A 23579-nucleotide genomic window follows, 5' to 3' on the forward strand; every position below is an offset into this window, starting at 1 on the left:
GCTGCTTTCACAGGGTGGAGGAATAAACTCAGACATTATTTAAGAAGAAATATAATTAGCTCCATGCAAATATGCTCCATGTCAGACTTTGAAGACAGAGGCCATTTAGTTTCCAGTGATTGATGGAAGGACAGAGGAGACAGATGTTGACTACGGTGTGCGCTGTAATATGACTGATGCCAAGAGTCCTGATGTGCCCAATGACAAAGCTCCCACTCATCTACTCAACTCCTGTCCTATGGAAATATGTTTTTAGTGTAGGCAAACCTGCAGTTCAGCTCAAGAAAACTGCATCTCAGTTCTGGTCTAGTTTGTGTTTCACGCTAACTTTACCAAAGCCGAGCACCCGAAGGATCATATAGGACACCCTGAAAGGTATCTGATTCATTATAGCTGCAAAAATGGATTTAGATTTTGAAAAATGGTGCAGTGCATTGTTAAAAGTTACATTTATGGCAAAGAATTTATGAGATATTCATATAAAAGTGAAAGTTGCAGCTACAGTGGAAAACATTTTGTTGCTTTTATTATTTTGAAGATTCATTGTTGTTTTGATTTCCTTTCAGACCACAATCACAAGACATCAGACTCTGTTTGGAGGTTCGATTAAGAATGAAAACATTAGTCAAATTTTGATGCCAAAAATCTTTCATCTCTGGGTCACAAGTGGGAAGAAATCTCATTTTTATGTTAGTTTATGTTTTAGTTACCATCGAAAGTTTTGAGTAACTTTTTTATTTGAAAATCTCTGCAGAGAAACTTCCAGATGTTTGTCTTAGACAAAGGTTAAGCAGCTGGAAAATTACCCTGGAGAAGGACAATCTCAAATTCCCAGACTTAATGACTTAATACTGTTCCTAGGTCAGAGCTATTCTTCAGCAAAGCTACTCCTGAACCCCCCCTGAGTTTACAGCCCACTGCTTCGCGTCTCATTGTCACCCACTGCAGCACACTTGTCTTACAGGCCCGTTTCTCATTTGGGCTCCAGAATTTAATGGTGTCTAGGCATGCAGCCAGGCAGTCAAATATTGTGTGAGGCGGAATAAAGCTGTGTTTCAGAGGCAATTCACAATGACAAGTGACAACAGTTTCACAAAAGGTGCCTTCCCCTCACAGAGACTCATTAGGCTGTGGAGTTGAGAGGAAGCAGCCATGCAAATCAACCTCTGATCAGTCAAAGTGACATATAAACAATCTGGCTTCTCCTCAGAAACACTGCAGTTCTCCTGCTAGCCTCCAACTGAGCAGTGGGCAGCTTCTCATGCACAGTTCTGGCAAAAAGCAATCAGTTGAGGTGCAGAGGTCAATGAAGTTTGTCTGAAATAATTGTCAGTACTATTATCAGCAGCATAAATTACAAGAATATTAATGTAAGTGGCATTAAAGCAGAGAACAGAGAGCTACTTTAATTTAATAGGAAGTGACACAAACAAAGGCCAGCACCAAGATACTGCATCATGATTAGAACCATACCTGCTAGGAAGTCTCTATTCAAACAGTACAGTGGTCCCTCGCTATAACGCGGTTCGCCTTTCACGGCCTCGCTGTTTGGTGGATTTTTTTAACATCAATTTCATGCCGTGTCTCCTGTGCAGTGCAGAATTCAGCTTTTTTAATGTACATAAATCTTCAATCGCTAGCAGAGTGACTCTGAAGTGCTGCACTGCATGTTTGTAAGTTTTCTCCCCAACAAACACAACGGTGTGGATGAAACGCCGTCACCTGCGGGTTCCTTTGGTTTCGTTCTCTAATACTGGACTTCCTACGAAGGTTTGAACTGAGAGTTTAAACAAGAGAGAAACTGTTCGTGCCTGTCTGAGGAAAGTGCATAAGTGTGTAGTGACGGGTTTTACAGCCTTAAAACATTTATAATAATTGTAAAAAATAAATTGGCGACTTCGCAGATTTCACTTATCGCGAGTTATTTTTAGAACGTAACTTCCGCGATAAACAAGCAGCCGCTGTGTTACAAAATCCTTCTGACCATAACTAAATCACAGACCTCTTGGATGAGTTATCAGCATAAAGGTCTTTGTGAGGTTCATGCTTTGCGTTCTTAGTTTTAGGTATCACCCTTAGCATTTCCGTGTCTTCTTGTTTGTCTTCTTGGGTTAACTTTGACGCCTTAAAGTTTACTCTTGTTTTGAATAAAACGTTCTTGTGGCTTTGTAAATGTCTGATTCTTTCCTTTGTCCCTCTCCCTGCTCTTCTTATTATACCCTCAGGTTATTTCTGCCGTACTGTCCCGCTCTGTGGTGAGAATCAATCCTGTGTGTTGCCTCCCAGTCTTTGATAAGTGTAGTTCCGGTGTCCATCTTTCTGTCTCCATTTGGCTCCTTGAGTTGCTTTGGGTTTTATATTTATTCATTTATTTTGTTCAATTCTGACTTTCTGATGTTTGCTTTTCTTATTTATATGACTTTGGAACACATGGGCCACACTTGGGGAAGTGTCTTTGGGACTAAAAGTTATTGGTTTAGTTTTAGTCAGCAGCTGTCCCACAGTATGGGGAGCTCATTAATCCATTTCTACACTGAAAGAAAAAAATCGTCCTGCTGTGCACCCGAGACGTGCTTTTGTACTTTATTATTATTTTTCTTTGAGTGCACCATGTGTGTTTGGTTGCAGTTACCCATACAAGACCATGATGTGGTTTAAAGTAGGTTGTTTCTGCTTGAGGTTGTTGTGTAGTCAGTAAACGTGACCCGGTGTGTGATTATGATTAAACTGGATTGACAGATTGTGGATCTACGTTTTCACTGATTTGAGGATATATAGTGGATGTGACTGCACATGCACGACAGTATGAATGTAGTCTCACCTCCTGTATTTGAAAAACATAATAATTTAAGTTTATTATTTAAACTTTTGACGCTCCGACATTGACCTTCTGCCCATCTTTTACACGGTCTAACAGAGCGCTCCCCAACAGTTTTTGCTCCACGGACGGTGTTGTGGATAAATACAACAAAATAAAACGACGCGACCGAGACAAACACTGTGGTGTTTTGTGAATATAACAATAAACGTGAATTCACTGTGTAATTGCGTGACTTTATTAGCAGCGTCCTCCTGAAAGACTGAGAGTAACAGCCTCCTCTCTGCCCCTTAATGTTCTCTGGTCGCTATGGTAACGCATAAATATTTCTTTCAAAATAAGACGCACAACTACAACACGGGAAAAGTGTTGTTGTATGTTTGCAGCTAGTGTCAGTGATTGAAAGGGTTAAAAACACTGAATACTGGGTACCACTCATAAAAACAAATGACAGCCTGTAAATAATAAAAGGTGTCTAGGTGAATGACTTCTCATGATGTTGTTATCCGATACCACATGAAAAGCAATCATATATCAACAGAAGTAGAATATTTGCTTTGCCTATGAAGTGAACACACGGTGCAGACGATGGAGGGCAGAGCAAACATTTGCTCATTGGCTTTCACAGCACAACCCCGCGCCCTCTAATACAGACAGTTCTGCCAGTTCTGCTGACGGGCCTGTCAGCAGAACTGGCAGCCGTGTACCACCCGTACCTTCCAGCATCCACGGTGCAGCTGAGAGAGCAGGAAGCAGTCTGATCCAGAGCCATGAAGACATAAAGCAAACGTGAAGAGTTCCCTCACAGCTCACACGTACAGTACAACTCCATGCTGAAAAATCTGACTGACACATTTTGGATTTCTTTCTTTTCTTTTTTTAAATCATCAGCCGCGCTTTTAAACCAGGCATGTAAAACTCAGCAAAAAATGCTTTGTTTACACCCAATACGTTGTGACGTTTGCGGGGTCATTATCGCGGCTGCTGTGCATGTGTTGGTACACTTGATAATCCTGTAACGCTAACGGGACAATCGCCTTCTTTTTTGTTTTGCCAGGAGTACATTTTATGACAAGATGCAATAACAACAACAAAAGTGAAAGCAAATGTTTTCAGACTGAGCTAGGCCTAAATACTGTACGTTTGCAGTCATGGTTAATAAACAGTGACCCAGAGCACTTGGAACATATCCATGTGGCTGAATCAGCAGGATGCCACAGCTGAGTGATGTAACCGAGGGTTCACGCTCAACATTTTAAAATACCATAAGACAACAGCGATGATGACGGGCCACAGTGGTACACTAGTGTAGCACCACACTGGGAGTGAAACCAAACCCATTACATTACTTTGAATGGCACACTATCCATCCAACAGACAGCTGTAATGTTCTGTGTATCTTTAACCTGGTCACACATTCTTCTTAATTAGTTACACTAATCTACACGTGTCTCACATTTACTGTCCAAGTACAGCCATGTATAGTGTAAGTGTATCAGCTAAAGTCATTTGGAGTGAAACACGCATTAGCATCATGTGCAACAACCCCTTTCACCGTATTTAAATAATATTCTTCCTTTTAACGTCCACTAATTTTAAAGGTAATCTGTGATCCTAATGTTGGGCTCATGCAGGTGTTTACTTCAACATTTTTTCAGAGGGCGCAGCTCACTGTGTGTCTGCAGTCTAGACTCCAAGATACATTTTTGTTTTTTAAGGAAAAACAGTCAACATTTGCCCTTCATTACATGGTAATCCATAAGTCAACCCTCTGCCAAAGACAGCTTATCTTAAAAGAGATAAAGCTTTACATTCTCACGGACCAATCAATTTACGCTCTTGTCAATAGCTGTTTGCCAGCACACACCCTGCAAACCCGATAAATTCAACCAGGCTGAGGAGCAGCGTGAATGTAGCAAACAGTTAGAAATATCATCACTCAATAATTAACTGAACAGGTGCAAATGGACTTTTAAGACGTTCTTTCAGGAGGAAGCAGATTCCAAGCTGGACTTTATAAATCTTCTACATTCACATGTGTTGCATAGTCGAGACTAAACTGATCATTTTACTCCACTGTCTAAAATCGAATCCCAGACAGCCTGGCGGAGTCTTAGTAATCTTCCTTTCTGTTTGGAGAGCTGGATGCAGAGACACGGCTGCCACTTGTGTTTGTTCTTATAAATAATACATAGTTCACCACTGCTTCTTGTTCATGACCCGCAAAATTGCCTCCCACACAAGTACGGTAGCAGTACCCACATGCTGCATGAATGCTGGGAGGAGGGAGGCAAAGACACGGGGAATAAACTGATTCTGTTTTTCTAATCATTATGTGTATGCGACCCAGGGGAGTCTCGCATCTGAGCAGAGCTGGGCAGGAAGAAAAGAGAGGTTAGAGCAAGAAACCCTGCGTGGAAAAGACCGAGCAGCTGAATAATGTCAAGTGCACTAACATGTTTAATTGAGTGCCATGAAAAATTATTTTTCATATTCTTTTTCTAATTTGTGTGTGTGATATATATATATATATACACATACATACACACACACACACACACACACACACACACACACACACACACACACATACATACATACATATTTATATATATTTATATATTTGCATTTTTGTCACACGTTTCAGATTTTATTATTAGGCTTGTAAACACAAGATGAAGTTTTTATATGTGGATTTTGTTTATTTAAAAAAAAAAGGGATAATTCAAACTTACCTGTTCAGGTGTAAAAAGTTTGTTTTTTAAGCCCTACAGAGGTGGAGTTTCCAGATCATTGTGCTGCTACATAGCAAGAGTGTGATTCAAGGGTTGAACCAGGACATTCTCCTGGTTAAGAGCAGAATTCAGGATTTCATCAATGTTGGTAAATCGTGCAGATCCTGAAGCAGAAACAAGCCCAGACCTTTACACGACCACCACCGTGTTGGACTGGTGATGTTCCTTTTATGAAATGCTTTGTTCGTTTTATGCCAGATGTAACGGGACTCAAACAAAAAGTGCACAGAATATTTTCCAAACGTCCCAAATAATCTGAATTGAGCCAAACGAGTCGTGTAGTTCTTTAGATATTGTGCTGGATTCTTTTGTGACCTCATGGATGAGTCATCAATGCCTTCTTGAAGTAACTTTAGTAGGTCAGCCAATCCTAGGAAGGTACGCACCAGTACCAAGGTTTCTCTATATGTGGTTCTCACTGGAGTTCACTGGAGTCCCAAAGCAAATGGTTTTGTACTCCTTTTCAGACCCAAAAATGTCAACGACTTTGTTTCTCAGCCGTTTCTTCAGATTGCAGCATAATGTACAATAATAACTTCTTCACAGCACCGTGCATGAGATATAACTCCTCACTGCTGGAGAAGGGAAATGATCAGAATACCTTCCTGATTTAACAGCCTCAAATACACGAGGTAAATATTTATCACTCTAAAATAGGAATGCATTGGTTTTAACCAAACTGCTGGGACACAACTCTCTCTTGAACCTACTACAGAGAAGAACGTTAGTATTGCAATATTTTTAAAAAAAGTAAATGATTTACTACAAGCAAATAAAATTTGTTCCAGAAAAATATATATACATATTTCAGACTGGCTCACTACATTACCAAGTACATTATTGTAACAACTAAAAGTTTTAAAAAATTATAAAATGAGCAATTTTCTAGAAAAACTGTTTTTAATATTTTTAAGAGTTTTTTATTAGAGCTGATTTTTAAAAATATATATTTTCTGAAATAATATCAAATTAGAGAATAAAATTTCCATCTTACAGTCTGATGATGTGTAAAGTATTTGCTCAGTAAGACTTTGCCAGTGTCTCAGCTCTTGTGGTCTTAGTTTCACTGAAGCATGAAGCCTGGTCCATTGCTAATAACCCAGAGTCTGTGCAGTATGTTAACATCATCGTTCACACGTGAGCCTGAACACAAACACTGATTGTTACTTTTCAGAAAACAGGAGTCGTGTTCACTTTGTCTGACGTTTGCGTTTTTTGTGAACTAATCCATTTAAACATCAAAGTCAGAAACGAACCAGTCGAGGGAGCTTTAGACAAGCAATTCCCTTGTTTTGTGGCGTAAAATTACTGTTTTGGTCAATGGAGTCTGGCATGTAATGGCTTCACTTCCTTGACAGAAAGAAGATGAAAATGTTCTAAATATAGCGTCCACTTAAACTGATATTGATTCTTTGTGCATCTACAGCAGTAGTTTTTGTGCTCGCGCCGGCTCGGCTGGTGTACCGTGAGCTACTGCAGGTTACTTATGCCCATTACTGAAACTCAGAACAGTTCAGAACATTTATGCTCCACAAAACTGTTGTTGCAAATTCATACAAGCGTCAAACAAGATTGCAATTGCATCAGAGAATGAGTGCATACTTCTGTGACCCACCGGTATAGTGATCAGACCGTGTCGCTCATTGGCTTAAAACGTTGTATTTCTCTAATAATCTCTGTATTTAAATGTTCGGGAACATTTTAAAGTTTTAAAGCAGATACACTTAAGTATCTGCTCTTCAGTAAGTAGTCAAACCTGCACGTCCAGGCTTGGAAATGTGACAATTTGGCAAAAGGTGCAGCTGAAAGAAAAGTTTTTGATACTTCTACATAAATACTTTGGAATAATGCTTTAAAGAAATCAAAATCAAACTAAAACAGAGTTCGCTCTAACGTACGTTGTTTAGAAAGCAAAGGTAATTTTGCACACACGGTGTTATTATGAGTGAGTCATGGAAAGATTCTAAAAACAGACTATGATGAAACTTTTATTGCTTTTAAAAGACTTTGTGTTGAGCTCAGTCTGGGTTACTTTTTACATCAGGTAGTTATTTGTGCGCAATCATTCATTAAGCAGCCTAATGTTTTGGGGGCACTGTTCAAATCTTTTCATTATATGGTGAAAATAAGCCACAGACTCCTTCCATGCGGAGAGCTGACGTTTGACATGCAACCAGCTTACAAAGACATAATATCGCATGGCTTATGTCTTTTCCTTTGAAGGAGGTCGTTCTCATCAGCACATGTGAAGAACATTTCAGTATTTGATGGATTCAACTAATTAAAATGACAATTTCTATTCATCCATCTCATTTACAACCCCTCACACTGCATCAACAGGGAGATCTATTGCATCAAATCAAGTGCTAATGATTCCTCCTCAAACTTAATCAACAAATGATAGGACTGTGTTACACTGAGTAGCCAACTGTGCACAGAAGGAAACAGTCGCACAAAATGCAATATTATGAAGTCATTAAGGTCATGAAAACTGCTGCGCAGCCAACCATGCACAGCACAATACTGCAGTGCATCTGCATTTTTCTTTGAGAATATTGGAATCATAGGCTTCTTTTTCTTTTTCTTCTTCCACGCCCTTAATTTGAAGGCTTATAAAATGTAATGAATGTTCCTTTCACTTGATGACTCCATCCAGAGACATGCAAGTCATAATACATGAAACAAATATGTTTTGGTCATCCACTGTTTAAAGAAGGTGTATGCAACACTTGGTGCCTGCATTCTTTCAACAGCCAGCAGGGGGCGACTCCTCAGAAAGAGGTCTGAGTCTATCAAAGCCGGTGAGAAAACAAGCCTATTATTTATGTCCTTGGTGAACACTTTCCTGATTCGTTTATGGTCTCAATCTTCAGCTTCAAGTCTTACTGACTACAGCATGATGTTCATTTTGTGCATGATGTCCCACTGATACTCAAACAGATGATCTGTGTGTGTGTTTATTATTCTCTGTTTGTTGCAAAAGATGATGATGTCCAAAAATCATTAGTCAAGGTTTAAAATAGGACATTGCAGAAGAATGGCTATTAAAACCATCCTGATGATACACAGAAGTGCACACAGTATGGAATGAAGAGGCCATGGTGCTTTTTGTTTTTACCCTGTAACTTTCCTCATAAAGCTTTGACTGATGCTCCATCAATCACCGTAACGACACCCGTGCCACTCATTCGACTGTGGCCTACAACTGAACCCTAAAATAAACATATCACATTAATTTTGATGTGAAATAAAATACTGTAAATTTGTTAGCTGGCAAGATCGTGAGTTCCTTCATCGAGAGCGCCGGTTGATTCCAGCAGCATGTAAAATGACTTTTGTGTATTTCAGTGGTAATTTGGGGGAATTAAAGGGTTTCCATTTCTGACACAAACTCCATGAATCAGGTTTAAATGGTTTTAATATGGTTTCATTAAAAATCTGAGAAAATCTCAATTCTTTGTGAGCAATTAATGATTCTCATTTTCTCCGGAGTGCTCACACTGGAAGGTAATTACTGACACAGCTCGCTGATGAATTCCTATCTGCAAATTATAAAGGAAAATTATAAAATGTGCTCATTGCAGCCATAAAGCAAATAGCCTTGATAATGAACCTGTTGTCGAGAAACACTGCCCTCCACGGAGCTCCTCCTCTGCCTCGGAGACCTCCGAAGCATCAGCCTGCCCCTGCCTGGCCTAAATGTAGACCATGTCTCCTGACATACATGAACAGGGTCTTTGTGCTGCTGTAAGAGCTGTGAGTAAATGCGCTGGTTGTTTCACAGAAATATACAGAGAAAGTGACTTGTTAGAGCAGCTTTGATTATAAGATTTGCGAGTTTGATGCACAGAGATCTGCAGATCTGAAAAGACTATTACTGAGCTCAACTTTACGGCCTGGCTGGCCTCACACGCTTGACTCTGTAATACAGTGACTGTAAATTGGCACGTGTAAAAATGTTGTATACTTTCAGAAGAGGGTTCGTGACAGCAGTGTCATGTGACTGGAATAATTCTGTTTCATTTGGTGAGGTGACATGATATGGCATTATAGTCATTTATGTGTGGAAGCATCACCTCCTTTGCACCCCCTGCCTTGTGGGAAACACTGTACAATGTTGCTTATTGTCCCCAAGCATCCAAAAACATACCATGAAACTCTTTAGATTTACAAATAGATCGATGAAGATCTCCAAAGCCATAGTTCGTACAGCATATTGTGCAGTGATGTTTAGTAATTTTTCTGATGCTGTTACTGTAGCTGCCTCATTTCCCTTTATGACTGGACTAATACAGAATTCCAAATGTTCCTACTTAACCTTTCACCTCTACATCCTTTGTCCTTCTCAGATCTAATGCTGTGCTGATTACACATGTATGACTGGGTTCAATAGGATTCTAAAGGAAGAACAACATAACCATTATCAAATTAAGTGGAGTCTGCTCCGTGCATGCAGAACATTTTTTAGTCTCCAAACCCCACTATGACCCCTCTGCAAATGAAATGCTTTTAATGTTGACCTTTTATGTTCTTCCTAGACATTAGTGCAGAGTGGGACAAATATACTGCAGAAAGTACCTGGGGCTAAATATAGGTGTAGACTAAAGACCGCTTTTTACTGGAGGACCTTGTTTAGGGATGTTTTAGTGGGAGACAAAAAGAGAGTTTTTCTGGGGTAGATACATCTAAGTGGCCATGAAAAAGTCCGGAGTCGTTTGTGAGGCTAAGACATGTTCTGGCTAAATTCAGAGCAACATCTTTTTAAATGCCTACAACCTTTAGTCTTCTAATCTCAAATCTAACTTCATCAAGTGAAACGTATGTCAGCTAACCCAAGCAGCAACCATCTCAGTTCCTCCCATAGTTGTTGTTTTTTAATGGCTCGTTTGGAGTTGCTGCTTTGGTCAACCACAAAATCATAACGTCGCCTTTTCAGTTGAAACATGAGGTAGAGTTTTGAGCTTGTGCTTCTACAGCACAAGCTTTTATGTCTGTCTTAACCATGATCTCTACGAGCACGCTTCCTTAGCTGTGATCAGAATAATTATACGTTTTTATAAGTGCTTTTACGTAAAGCTCTTTTTACAGGATACTTGTCAGATTATATTGATAGCGACTGAGTTTAGTCTGTTCCTTCCCATTCCATGCAAGGCCACCTGGGTTGGCTGGAAGACTGTTTACTTAGCCTGGCAGGGCGAAGGACACTGTCTCAGCTGAACTCTGGACACGCACACACACATATACACTGATATGCACACACTCATCCCCCCTCCCTTTCCAAACGCCTTCGACGCTTATTCCCTTCCGATGCTGACGGTGGATCAAGGAGACCAGCGCACGCAGGCCCGGATGTGCTGTCTACATCGGCTGTCTCTCACCTTTACCCCCCTGCTGCTTGTCATGTGTTTCTTTGGTGTATTAAGAGTTTTTCATGTGCAGAGGTGTTTTTTCTGTTCTCAAACTGATCTCCCTGTTGGAGCTCAGTCTGGGGGGAGTTATTTTTTTCTCCTTATCTTTCCTCATGTGGTGCATTTTCCATTGTTATCCCTCTCTGACCTGTCTTCCCCATGTGATGTTTGTGTCATGTATGTATGGTCAGAGGGTAAGATGGTGCGTGCAATAGGTCAGCAGCCTTATGAAATTTCCCCTTGTGGGACTAATAAAGGTATATCAAATCAAATATGATTATTGCCTTTAAATGCACAACGTAGGGCTGTGCGATACGACCAAAATCTCATATCCCGATATAAGACATCTATCGTCCGATAACGATATAAATCACAAAAATGTAACATTTTCTGTAAAGTCTGTGAATCTCGGGCAGCTCGACTTGTGTGAAGTGTTTCCAGCTGTGCGTCCTGTAGCTGGAGTCGAGTGTTTTAACTGATGCATGAAACGATACATTTTAGACATAAGTTGTAACGGCGCCGTTTTCTTTGTATTTATTACACGGCGTGCTGCGGGGAGAAGCCTGTTCTAACGTTTGAGTCTACGGTTTATTTTTTAGCACCTGGCGGCTCTTTTTTACTTCTCATCCGTAAATAATCTGCTCTTTCATGTGATTCAGTTTATTTTGAAAAGTCTCAACAGGATCTTGAGCTTTATTGTGAAAGTTTTATGTGGAACATAAACAAGCGGACACGCGATGCTGTTACCGTCGTTGTTGCTAAAGACAACACATAAAAACAGGCGCTTGTTCGTCCATAGTGTGGTTATATAAAATATAAGAGAAAGAGAGAACTTGAATACAGCCACTACAGGGACCATCAGAACAATGAGAAAATAAACAGGTTTATAAACAAAAACAGTTTATTTTGCGACACCACGAAACAAACGATAGCGTAAAATGAAACGATAGACGTTTTTATATCGACATCAGATATATATCGTTATATCGAACAGCCCTAGCACGTCTTTCTATATTTTTGCTCATTGGGTGTCTTTAGATTGTTTGGGTTTATATCTGTGGTAATCCAGGTTTTACCTCAGAAAAAGTGCCTTCAAATGAGTATTGATCTGACTTTGAGCTATATGAATAAAAATGGATTTCTCAAGACACATTTATTATTCACAAATAGGATCATTAAGAAAAAGGTTAGAGTTCTGTTGATGCTGTAACAAATGTCAAACTTTATCACTTCTACTGGATACTTTTATGCAGGCCTTTGATAGTAAATGCACCAGCCAAGCAAAACAGATGTTTGTAAAAGTTTTATAAGGTGTGAATAAGTTCACCAGTCTAAGAGAGACAGAAAGGGCCCAGGCCTTTCCTCTCTCACACAATCTCTCGATCCCTTTCTCACTTTCTTTCCTTTCCTTTTGTTTTCCTTTGATTTGGCCTCAGGTAGAGTCGAGCTGGTTGACATTCAACACACAATAGTCCTGTGAGGAATGGTGTTTGTTAAAGGCAGCTGAAAAGAGAACGTCATGCTGCATGAAACCGCAAGGCAAACTCAAGAGTGAGGTCAGGTTGTAGGGCTGGATTTTTGTTACATGGATGCCAGAGTGATGCTTGCAGTTTGTTTTTCTATTTTTTATTTTACTTTAGCTAGAATACACAAAAAACCCAGAAAGTGGAGATGGAGATTGGGCATGGGAAGAAGTCATTCACTCTTTCTTTTAAATTGCGTCCTCTGCCAACATCACTGCTCTATTTTGCACTTTCTGACCACCATTAAAGTTCATTTTAATGGTACTTGGAAATGAAATGTTGTTTTTCAACTCTCGCTGCAAATAAGGACTTTTAGTTTTACTTATTATAAATTTATTACATGCTGACAGCGGCCAAAACAATTCTGGTATGCAACCAGATTTGTTTTTGCAATCCTTCCTGCTATTAAACAAAATGCATGTTTAAGGAAATTCCCACATTTAAGAGTTAATAAAACCTTTTTCCTTATTTTCTGTTATATATAAACTATTACATGCTCATATTAAACATTGAAGTCAGCGTATGTACAAACAATCCCTCCAACTCAAAATCACAGGCTTCACTGCTCTAATGCTTTTTTTAAATAGTTTTTTATACTCTTGACTTTATGGTTTAATATAAAGAGGAAATCCCTGACATGGGCATCGCAGACAAAGGAGGCCCATCCACCTCCTGTTCAAATCTTCTGTTTACCACAGGCAGTGGATCAGGAGAAAGCTGGTTTAAACAGGTGGACATCAGTAACAACTGGGCCCCATGAAGTTTATTGTATACGGAGCTAAAAAATAACAGAATAGTCCTACTTTAAAAATGCCCTTCAAACGCAGGAAAAGGTACAGGGTGTCAGCTTTCTGTGTGACGCTTTCATAATGTGAAATATGAAATCATGTATCAAAGCTGTTATATCAAAGCTTTTCAAAGGGCTTTTTCAACTGAGCAGTGATGCTGTATGTCAGTCACATAACACATTTCCATTTGAAAGCTGTCTGTGCACACTTCCTGTCAGCTAATGGATATTAGCTGACAGTAAAACTGTGAACATGTAGGCACAGCTATGAGCTATGTGGACTCACTCTCTGTGTGAGAAGGAAGCACCAGTCTGGCCAGCAGCAGGAGATGAAGAGCTGCCCTGGTGAGAGGCGACAGACGTCTAAATCTAAGGTCCATGGTCCCACTGCTGGTAAACTCTCCTCTGGTGCTGATGCTGCTGTTAGATGGCTATGACCTCACAGGTTCATAGATGGACACCTGCGACGAGAGAAGACAAACCGATGTTAAAGTCAGAGGTTCAGTACATCAGTGTACTTGAGTGTGTTGTCGTGCGCTTGTGGCGAAAGTGTTTTATGTTCTTTATAATACAACCCCAGTTAATAGAGTCAGACACACTTGCAGAGCACACACGCAAGTCCTAATGCTAATTAAACATCTGAAGGTAATGAAGTCTGCCAGGTTAACTTGGAAATGTACTAAGAAGCAACATTTTTTCAATCTTCTATTGTGAAATTTTGAGCTTGAGCAAATTGAAGCCTCAGTTTCTTAGTGTTGGCTGACAAGAGTATCGCCTCATTGCGTGTCCGACCGCTGTAGGCATCAAGGTTTGACATGTTGTGTGTTCAAAGATGCTCTTTCGAATGCCTCGGTTGTAATAAACAGTTATTGAGTGACTGTTGCCTTTTTTGGCTCATTATTTTAGTTCATGCTCTCAAACCCCGAGAAAGCTGTGCTGCAAAAATCCCAGTAGATGAGATGTTTCTGATAGACCAGCCTGTCTGGCACCAACAACCATCCAGTGTGCAAAGTTACTTAACTCATCTTGATGCTCGTTTTCAACTTCAGCAGGTCTCCTCCACTATGGCTACGTGCCTAAATGCAAAATGGTGCCGTGTGGTTGGCCGGTGAGAATGTCTTTCCGGTGACTTCGCCTGCAGGATGCATTTGGCATGGGACCGTGTGAGTCACAAGTCAGAGAGCTTTGCTTTTACACTTTTGTTATGTCTTCGATTTCTGGGCCCTGCACAGTGATTTTCTTTCTCTTCCAGAGTATCTCATGTGGGTAAGTTAACATTACTGTACAGAGTAATGTATGAAGTTACAAAGCATCAGCATGGTGATGGCAAAGTAATGGCAGATGGTACAGTCATGTCCTGTGTGCTGGTAGTTAAAAACTATGTGAAACACTATTTTATGTCTGTAGGGTAAATCTGCGCATCACCGTACTCTCACACCTGTTGAAGGCACCGTCAGCAGAAGGGTTGTATTGTGTATCTGCACACATGCAACACAGCTGGTGTTGATTTAATTGGTGATATCTGTCTGAGGCTACGTCCACACTAATGCGCTTTCGTTTGAAAACGCATCGTTTTCCCGTCCACACTGAGACGCCGTTTTCCCGAAGGAAAACGCAGCGTTTTGAAAACACTCTTGAAAACACATACATTTGAAGACGGAGCTGTCCCGTCGCAGTGTGGACACTCAAAAACGCAGACTTTCGAAAGCAATGACGCATTTTAGTCATGTGATGCAGTCATGTGACCAAATAAGCAAAGATAGCGGAGGGCATTAAACAGCAGCTGTTTTGTTTGACAGCCCTATTAAAGATTAACATCAGCCTGCACATGCTCCTGAGAACTTTTCTTCAAATTCTTTAATTCTCACTCGCTTTTGGACCTTTGTACTTTTGTGTTACTCGCAGCAACAACTCCGCCTCATTGTTAGTGCATTTAACAAACTCGGTGCTTTTCCTCAACATTTTGCCGCGACGTTTCAAAGAGCCGGAAAGTAAATAAGCGGCAGACAGAAATGAGGCAGGTCGAATCTTCTTGCGCAGGACTGGAACGTAAGTGTTTTCGGCCGTTTCAATGTGGACGCACAACTCGGTGAAAACGAATGAAAACGATAGTGTGGATGCGGAGCGTTTTCAGACGAAAACGCCGTTTTCAAATCTATCCGGGCTGGTGTGGACGCAGTCTGAGTTTAAGGCTTTGGTTCCAGTGCCAAGTAAGGTGTCTGTGGGACATGCTGAAAACATCAATAAATCACACCTACGACACATCTGTCTCACACACTGGTTGACCAGTTAATCAGAAACTCCAGTTAACAGGAAACACCAGCGTCTGCTCTGGATATGGTTCACTGAAAGGTCAGTCACAGAGAAGCTGGTCAGTCATTATATTTCACTCTGTAATCGGGGATGTCAGAGTAAGAACAAGAGAACAAAGAGATGATTCTCATGCTTCCTCGGTTATTTTCCCAAATCTGCTACAATCAACTGGCGAAAACACTAAAAGTCAGCTTTGCTACGAGCTGCCAACACTTCGCCGAGTCACCAGCATACTGGAGGTCATTGCTCTAAGCAGAGATGCCACTAACTCCAGTTCTCCCAGCAAAGACACAAACAAGTTACGAAGCCGCCACAGAGACATCATCTCTCCAGCACATCCTGGTCTGCCCTGATGTCTCTTTCCATTTGGACATGGCAGAAACATATCACCTTGTTTCCATCAGTAAAAATAGTAACATCGATCAATAAGTAAAATCAAAGGTTTAATTCAACTCCTCGTTTTGGAGCAGCAACTTAAAGCTGTGGCCTCAGATTTGGGTGCTAATTCTCGTCCCCACTGTATCAAACTATATCAACTATAAACCACCCCAGTGTGACGTTAAGGTCACTGCTCACATAACCCAGAGGGAGCACATCATTCACAAGCCTGGAAATTCTGTCCATAAAAGTTAGAACTGGTGACAAAGACCAGGCCTGCGGGAGCTCAGCTCCCACTGGAAACAAGTTCATGTAACAACGGAATTTCATATTAATGGCTGTATAAATTTTAACATGTGGCTGCACTCGCCAATCACTTAAGATTAATAAATATCAAACTCTCTGTATTTAGAAACTGAACCTGACTCACAGGTGGGACCTGCAGCCCTCGCTTAGACATCTGAGAGATGTCTAAGATAAGTGTCTACGGATTCCCTCAGCAAAAGAAATATCTATTTAAAAATGATTCGTTCAACATCATGTTGTCACACTGAAATGTCAGCTTTCATTTTTACAATTCTTGTCCTTCAGCCACCTGAGCAGCCCTTTGTACTGGATGTCTCTGAGCTCTTGTACTATTGCAACATGTAACAATCATCATTACAAGTAAAATAACTCACCTGGAGGATTCAACGTTGTATGTTTCTAATATGGTTCAAGCATATTGCCAAATATAGTGAATGAGGGAAACAGCATTGCAAACTTCCTCCTCCAGGATGTAGACAGAACCACACCTCTCTGAAACAGTTTCAACAGAAACTCGCATGTCACTGCAGGACCGCTGTATTTAAGTGGGTAAACTCAAGCTATTTGTATATTAATAAACTGGCAACTAAATATATTTGTGCACACACGGTCTACTGGCATGGATAGCTTGTCTGCATGATGCACCAGTACACATGCTCTACTGCAAAGATTGTCATTGTGTTGATTTTTGCTTTGTGTTTCCTTTCGTTACTTTTCCCGTTGTATGTTCTACAATAAAAAAACAAAACCAAAAGATAAAGCAACACAACACTGTGGCGCTTGTAGCCCATGAGAGCCATAGCAGCAAGACTGGGACAAATAGTTCTTATAGAAATGACAGTTAAATCAATCAATCAGCTGCACAGCATTCAGCGCAGCTAAAACAATGGGCTGCAGCTGAAACAGGGTTAATATGTCTTTGCTTAACAAGCAGGCAGGAAACAGTGGGGTCCTCGGCCGCATCAAACAGGAAGCTACAGTGATATATGATAAATGTAATGCCAGTAGAATTAACCTACATTATGACAGTACTTGAGATAGACTGATTTATCCAGGCCAGCCTGTGCAATTATAAGTAATTCTCTCCACAGGTGAACCTGCTATTTTAGAGTCTTCCACGAAACACAGTAGCTTGTTTGTTACTGCGTTTCTTGTGGCGTCCACGGATTCCACAAGACTACAGAAATGCATTCATGACAAGTACAGCACAACTCCATTTTTCCACCTTCACCGCACATCAACATCAAACGTGAGCTCCAATAGAACAGCGAGCTCATGCAACCACCGTATGCCCCAGCACACATTAAAATCAGACTGGGAGAGAGAGGAGTGGTCACAGTGTAGCTTCCTTTGAATTTCCTCATTTCTTGAATGATAAAGCGAAACATGAATCCCCATCAGCATCTCTATCCATGCAGATGCACACGGTACTCTGTCAAAACTGCTCGACAGCTGAAAACTTTCTCTTTTGGAGGAAAAGAAACTTCACAAAGCTCTGATTGTTTCCATCAGTTTGACTGAAAAACCCTCTTCCACTGTTTACTGTAAAAGTTGAACAATTACAGAAAGTCTCACAGAAACAATTCAGAGAAAGTTTGGAGACAATTTCAAACATCTTTGACGCATCATTAAGTGTGCTGTGACAGGAAGGCAGGGAGGAGGCTAAGTGCTGGATTTCTAGTGTTTCTGGAGCAGCATTACTACTGTCTGCCAATAGCACTGTAGAGACAGTTGCAACACTTTCATGTGCACTCAGCCGTCTCACAAATCACAACACGCCCATTCTGCAGCAACTCACACCTCAGCTTACCAATCACACTGAGACCTCTTAAGCTCTAGTGTATCTGATTTGTTTACTTTTCAATATTTAAGCATATCTGTGATAGAAGGTCGAAACAAGAAACTTTTTTATTCAAAATCAAATATCAATTATATCACCAATGACATATCTGGAAGCCCCACTGTGCACCTCACAGCTCCTGTTTTACTCTTTTGTGGGGTTTCCACAGCCCCCCTATGCCTGTGTAGATCTTCTGGAGCAGCAGTTTTGTTGTGATGAATGGTGACATGTCCAGGATATAGCCTGTCTCCTGCTCAAAGTCAAATAGGACTGGCCTCAGCTGCCCCACATCCCAGGATTAGATAACCATTTAAGAAAATTATGGATGTGTTGGATGGATCCATCCATTTTGTTGCTGCAAAATAATGCGATGAGTATGTGTCGATTAATGAAAGGCACACAGCCGGGTCCATGGTGACATGAAAAGCACACAGGAACTTGAAGAAGTTTTACAATAACCATCACAAGCAGGGTTTATCATCCAGAGTCTGAGTCCATTTGCATAGTTCTGAGAGTACACAGTAGGACAATGAGAGTTTCACCAATGCAAAGTGCTCATAATACACTGGGTTAGCAATAAAATGCATTTAAATGAGATCTATGACTTAAAAATAGAGTGTTTTTTAAAAATAAATTGTACTACTGAAGGATACAAAGCCCTGTTTGTATGTGTGTTTGGTCGTCTGACACCACGTATGTTTAACGAAAGAAAGAGACTTTTTGTTCATTGACGTATGAACACAGAAACATGTGTGTGGCTGAGTGATGAATTACCGAGCAGTTGACAGAAGTATACTAGTGTCCGTACAAGCTCCATTTCAGCTTAAGATAGAAAGAAGACCAAACAAGAAAAACAGATCTCAAGAAAAGAGCCAATGAAAAATGTCAGATTTAAAGAGTTTGCACTCTGTGTTTGCTGTCGACTGTCTGTGAAGAGACTGCATTTCCTATCCAGCAGAGCCGCCTAAAAGTCTTTACATTATTTATGTGCAGCCTTCTACAATCTAGAATAGCTCATAGCTGAGAAAAACTCTCAGAAATTTGAAACTTTATTCTTGAAAATGATACAGTGACAACAAATCAGAAAAACATAACCTCTCAGGAATCCAGCTTCTCGAAGATTAGAAGAGAACTTTGTAGTGCCTCCTCATGCAGCAGCTGTCAACATAAGCACAGGTGAGTCTTCATGCCAGTGTCCAAAAAATGACTGAGCTAACAAGCTTTCCATGCAAGGAACACTAGCGTGTTGCTATTTTTTGACTGACATAACACTCTGCACACCCTGACCACTTGATTTCATTTATTACTACATGTCTCATTTTGACAGTTATGCTTCATATGATTTCATTAAGGTTTCTCGTTTTTTCCCGTTTAAAATAATCTATTAATCTGGTTATTTTGTGCAACAGAAAAATACGTGTGCTTGCATCTGAGGTTGTGCTCACACTCATAACCTAAAGAGAATTCTCTGCTTAATCTGGAGCATTGCTAAGCTGTTCTGGGTCAGTCACACTACCCTCTCTAAAGCCACAACACTCCTCTCCGGTCCTCGTCAGTGACCAGTAGTTGCAAACCAGCTTGTAAATGCAGGGAACTCTTCATCAGGGCAGAGCCTGATTTTTCTCTCATGGCCGGGAGTAACCGCCAAAAACAAAAAAAGACAAAAGACAGCAAATATGGGACTTGGATTAATCATGTGGGCACAAACATCACTCCAGATGAATTATTATGTTCTTCTGAATCTGTTTGCTAACAAGTGAAGGATAGTACAGCTTGTTGTAACTCAGGTAAGGGAATTCGAAAGAAATTCATCTTTATGCTGATGACAGCGTCTGGATATGTTGCTCTGCAGAGTTTCTCACTTGTCTGTTTTCTTTTGCCTCACACATGTAGCTAAGGTAAGTCTGTTTAATACCAATAGCAGGGCCTCGGGGGGTTAAAGAAAACATCTGATTTATAAAGCAACACAAAAACAAGCTAAGACATCCCAAAGAATTCAGTGCGATTGTATAACAGCAGAGAGATGATTCACTGTTGTTGAGTGATGCTAAATTCTAGACGACCATTAGCAGAAATATTTGTTTTACAGGGAGTGCCTGGAGGGCTGCATTACTTTCATATTTCTAATTCATTGTGACCACTGCAGCAGCGCTGAGGTAGGCTATGGTACCAGGCAGACCTTCTGCACACAGCTGGGCTGAATGCGTTTCCCCAAATCTGACCGATAACAACACCGGGGTCAGAAAAAAAGCTGAACCAAAGGATTGCAGATACAGAGCCGAGAGATATGGATTTCATGGAAAAGCAAGAAATATAAAGCACAAAAGGTCAAAAATAAGGGCTACGATGAGGAAGAACCTTTCTGATTGAACCAGGATGGGTAAGGTGTGATTGTTTTTCTTTGCACACGTTAAAACAGAAACACTGGAGCCTTAAATAAAGGTAGCAATGCTGAAGTTAATGTAATGCACTGTGTGGGGTGCCTAGATGATGCAGGTGAGAATAATTAGTCCCACTCAAATCTAGCTAGGCAACAGTGCCTGATGATTATTAATGGGTACATGTGGTTATGTACTTGTGTTTTAGAAGGAACAAAGCGAAATGACACAAATGGACTTTAAAGATGCTCGCCATCTATCTTGGCACCTTCACTATGGAACAGCACGCTCAGTTAAATGGCTTAAATTTAATTTGAAAGCCTGTTTTTTAACCTGGTTGATGTTGAAGATATTTTGTTGAGGCATACTCAGCAGATCCTGTGTTTACTTTTTCATTAAATGTAAAATTTAATGCATCCTTTATAATTAACATGTGGGTCAGCACTGCAGAGGTCTTCGTCCAGTGAGGGGTGGGAAGCCCGTCAGTCACTATCTCTGGTTCTCTTACAAGGTCACTTTCCTCTTCAGCTAGTGTGCAGGTCTTTGTCTAACTGTGTAAAAAGATCTGAGATGATGGTTCATAAATAAAAGAGTTATTGACATGTTTTGACTCCCCGAGAGCCATTGGATCGCTTTCCTTCAGCAACAACAACAGCAAGTCTTTCTATGGTGCTGGTTGAGGAATTAACTGCATTTTTGCCCCGGACTACTTATACGTACCTTTTGGCGGTTTGTATAACAGATTATGCAGATAGTAGTGTACTAGTGTAACACAATGTCTGGCTTCACTGTGGAGATGGTGCATACTGGATACACTATTGGTAGCCATTCAGTAAAAAGGACTGGATGTTACAGTCCCTGATAATGCATTGCTTTAAATGGAGAAATGTTGAGGGATGGCTGTTACGAGGAAAGGCAGCCCAGACACTTTACCAGTTTGGGACACATCGTCAGTAGTGGACCTGTGTCGGGTGTTTCAGCCATTATCACTAGACACCCTCATCCAAGGAGGCCCTGCCAGGGTTGATCAGGGCCTGGAGTGTGTCCTTTCCCCAGATTTTCTCTTTTCCACACTCTCCCAATTCATCCAGCGACCCTGACTGGCCAGCGCCACGGCTCTGGCATGTCTGGCTGTTTCCTCCTGTCGTCGCACCTCCTCCACCACCATTTTTCAACGTTCAGTTACAGATGCCTGTTGCCACTGATGTTACTGCGCCAAGACCAAATCCTCCTCTTCCCTGTTGGACGTGACCCACCACACCACAATGCCGAAGAGCAGATTTCGCCTGTAGCACAAATGTGGCTGTGGTCCACTTCCTCCTTTGGGTAATAACCCAAACTGGAAGCACCAGAGCTTCAGTTTTCCTGGGAGTGCAGTGTTGTTAATCCGCTTGAGGTCATCAGCCAAGTTCTGCCTTAGTTGTTCTAGTTGCCATGTATCATGGAGGTCTGCATTATACCACCGTCCCAGGCTCTTTATGGGCTTCTGTAATACTGTTGGAATTGGTTCTCCACTGATATAGAATTGCTCGGCTGTCAGCTTTCCTTTTACGATGGAGATGTTGCAAGATTTACTTGGCTTAAACTCCATCCTTGCCCATTGTTTTCCAGGAGCTTCTGTAGGAATCGCCTAGTACATGGTTTTGTTGTTGTAATGATGGTCATGTCGTCCATGTAGGCCCTAATGGGAGGAAGACGAAGGCCACTCTTGAGTCACCTCCCACTACCCACCAGGATGCCCTCAGGACCAACTCCATTGCCATGATAAATGCCAGAGCAGAAATCTCCAATTTCCAGGTGCTCCCAGGCTGTGGCGGTATTCTCAGCTGTCACACAAAACTGTAAATCCTGAAAGTACGTCTTGACCAGTCCTGTGATGTGGTTTGGTACGCTGAAATAGTTGAAGGCCATCCACAACATCTCGTGCGGAACTGACCCAAAGGTGTTGGCAAGGTGTAAAAAAAAAAAAACCACCCTTTGTTCTTTCTTGGCAGTTTGAATCTGGTGCCAGATGATGCTGGCATGCTCCAGACATCCCGAGAAGCTCCGCATGCCGGCCTTCTGCACGATGTGTCAATACAGGGTGGGCCATTTATATGGATACACCGTAATAACATGGGAATGGTTGGTGATATTCAAGTCCTGTTTGTGGCACATTAGTATATGTGAGGGGGCAAACTCCTCAAGATGGGTGGTGACCATGGTGACCGTTTAGAAGTCGGCCATCTTGGATACAACTTTTGTTTTTTTCAATAGGAAGAGGGCCATGTGACACAAACTTATTGGTAATGTCACAAGACAAACAATGGTGTGCTTGGTTTCAACGTAACTTTATTCTTTCATGAGTTATTTACAAGTTTCTCTTTGTTCACAGCCATCGACATGTCGAAGAGGTTAACACGTGAGGAGCGGATTGAAATTGTGTTGATATCTGGTGAACGCAGTAACTGGGTCATTGCAGCAGATTTCAATGCAACCTGCCGAGTCAAACCACCGGTTATAACTCGGCAGGTGTTGAGCAGTCGAAGACAGTTTCACGACTGTGCTGGTCAGCCAGGTAAGGTCACGTTCATGACTGCAGAGCATGTGTGAACACACTGTCACAGTCTGGCGAGAGCAGACTGTATGTATTGTGAAGAGTGGACCCAAAATGCAGACACCAAGGAACTTGGATCAAAACTTGAGTATCAACAAAAAGCGAGCCGTTTAATGAGGCTGGCAGAAAAGGTACAAATAAAGGGCAAGGCAAACAGAAATAAAACTAACATTAACCTAAACTGGGAGAACTAAACAAACAACATGGAAAAACCTGGACATGAAACCTAGAAACATGGCATGGAGAACATGGCGTGAACAACAGACGACCTGACAAACACACACTGAAAACAGAGGACTTAAATACACAGGAGGTGATTAGGGGAAGTGGAGACACATGAGGAAACAGCTGGCACACATGAACATAATGACGTCACAGTGGGAGAGTAAAACTGAACATGATGAACACAGAACACCAGACCTCTTCACAATAAAACA

General features: G+C 41.1%; 1 protein-coding gene across 1 annotated transcript in view; it reads right to left on the reverse strand.

Moving 5' to 3' along the window:
- The window catches only part of ptprfa (protein tyrosine phosphatase receptor type Fa), a 270063-nt gene that overhangs the window by 222482 nt on the left and 24002 nt on the right, over nucleotides 1-23579 (reverse strand). Inside the window, exon 2 of the mRNA XM_085373280.1 lies at nucleotides 13618-13792. Within this exon, the coding sequence (XP_085229406.1) occupies nucleotides 13618-13711 (94 nt within the window). The 5' untranslated portion in view covers nucleotides 13712-13792. The remainder of the gene's footprint in view (nucleotides 1-13617; nucleotides 13793-23579) is intronic.

This window comes from Diplotaxodon limnothrissa, linkage group LG15, assembly GCF_057381915.1.
Source record: "Diplotaxodon limnothrissa isolate DT_005_m linkage group LG15, D_limnothrissa_male_GT1.1, whole genome shotgun sequence".
Taxonomy (NCBI): Eukaryota; Metazoa; Chordata; class Actinopteri; order Cichliformes; family Cichlidae; genus Diplotaxodon; species Diplotaxodon limnothrissa.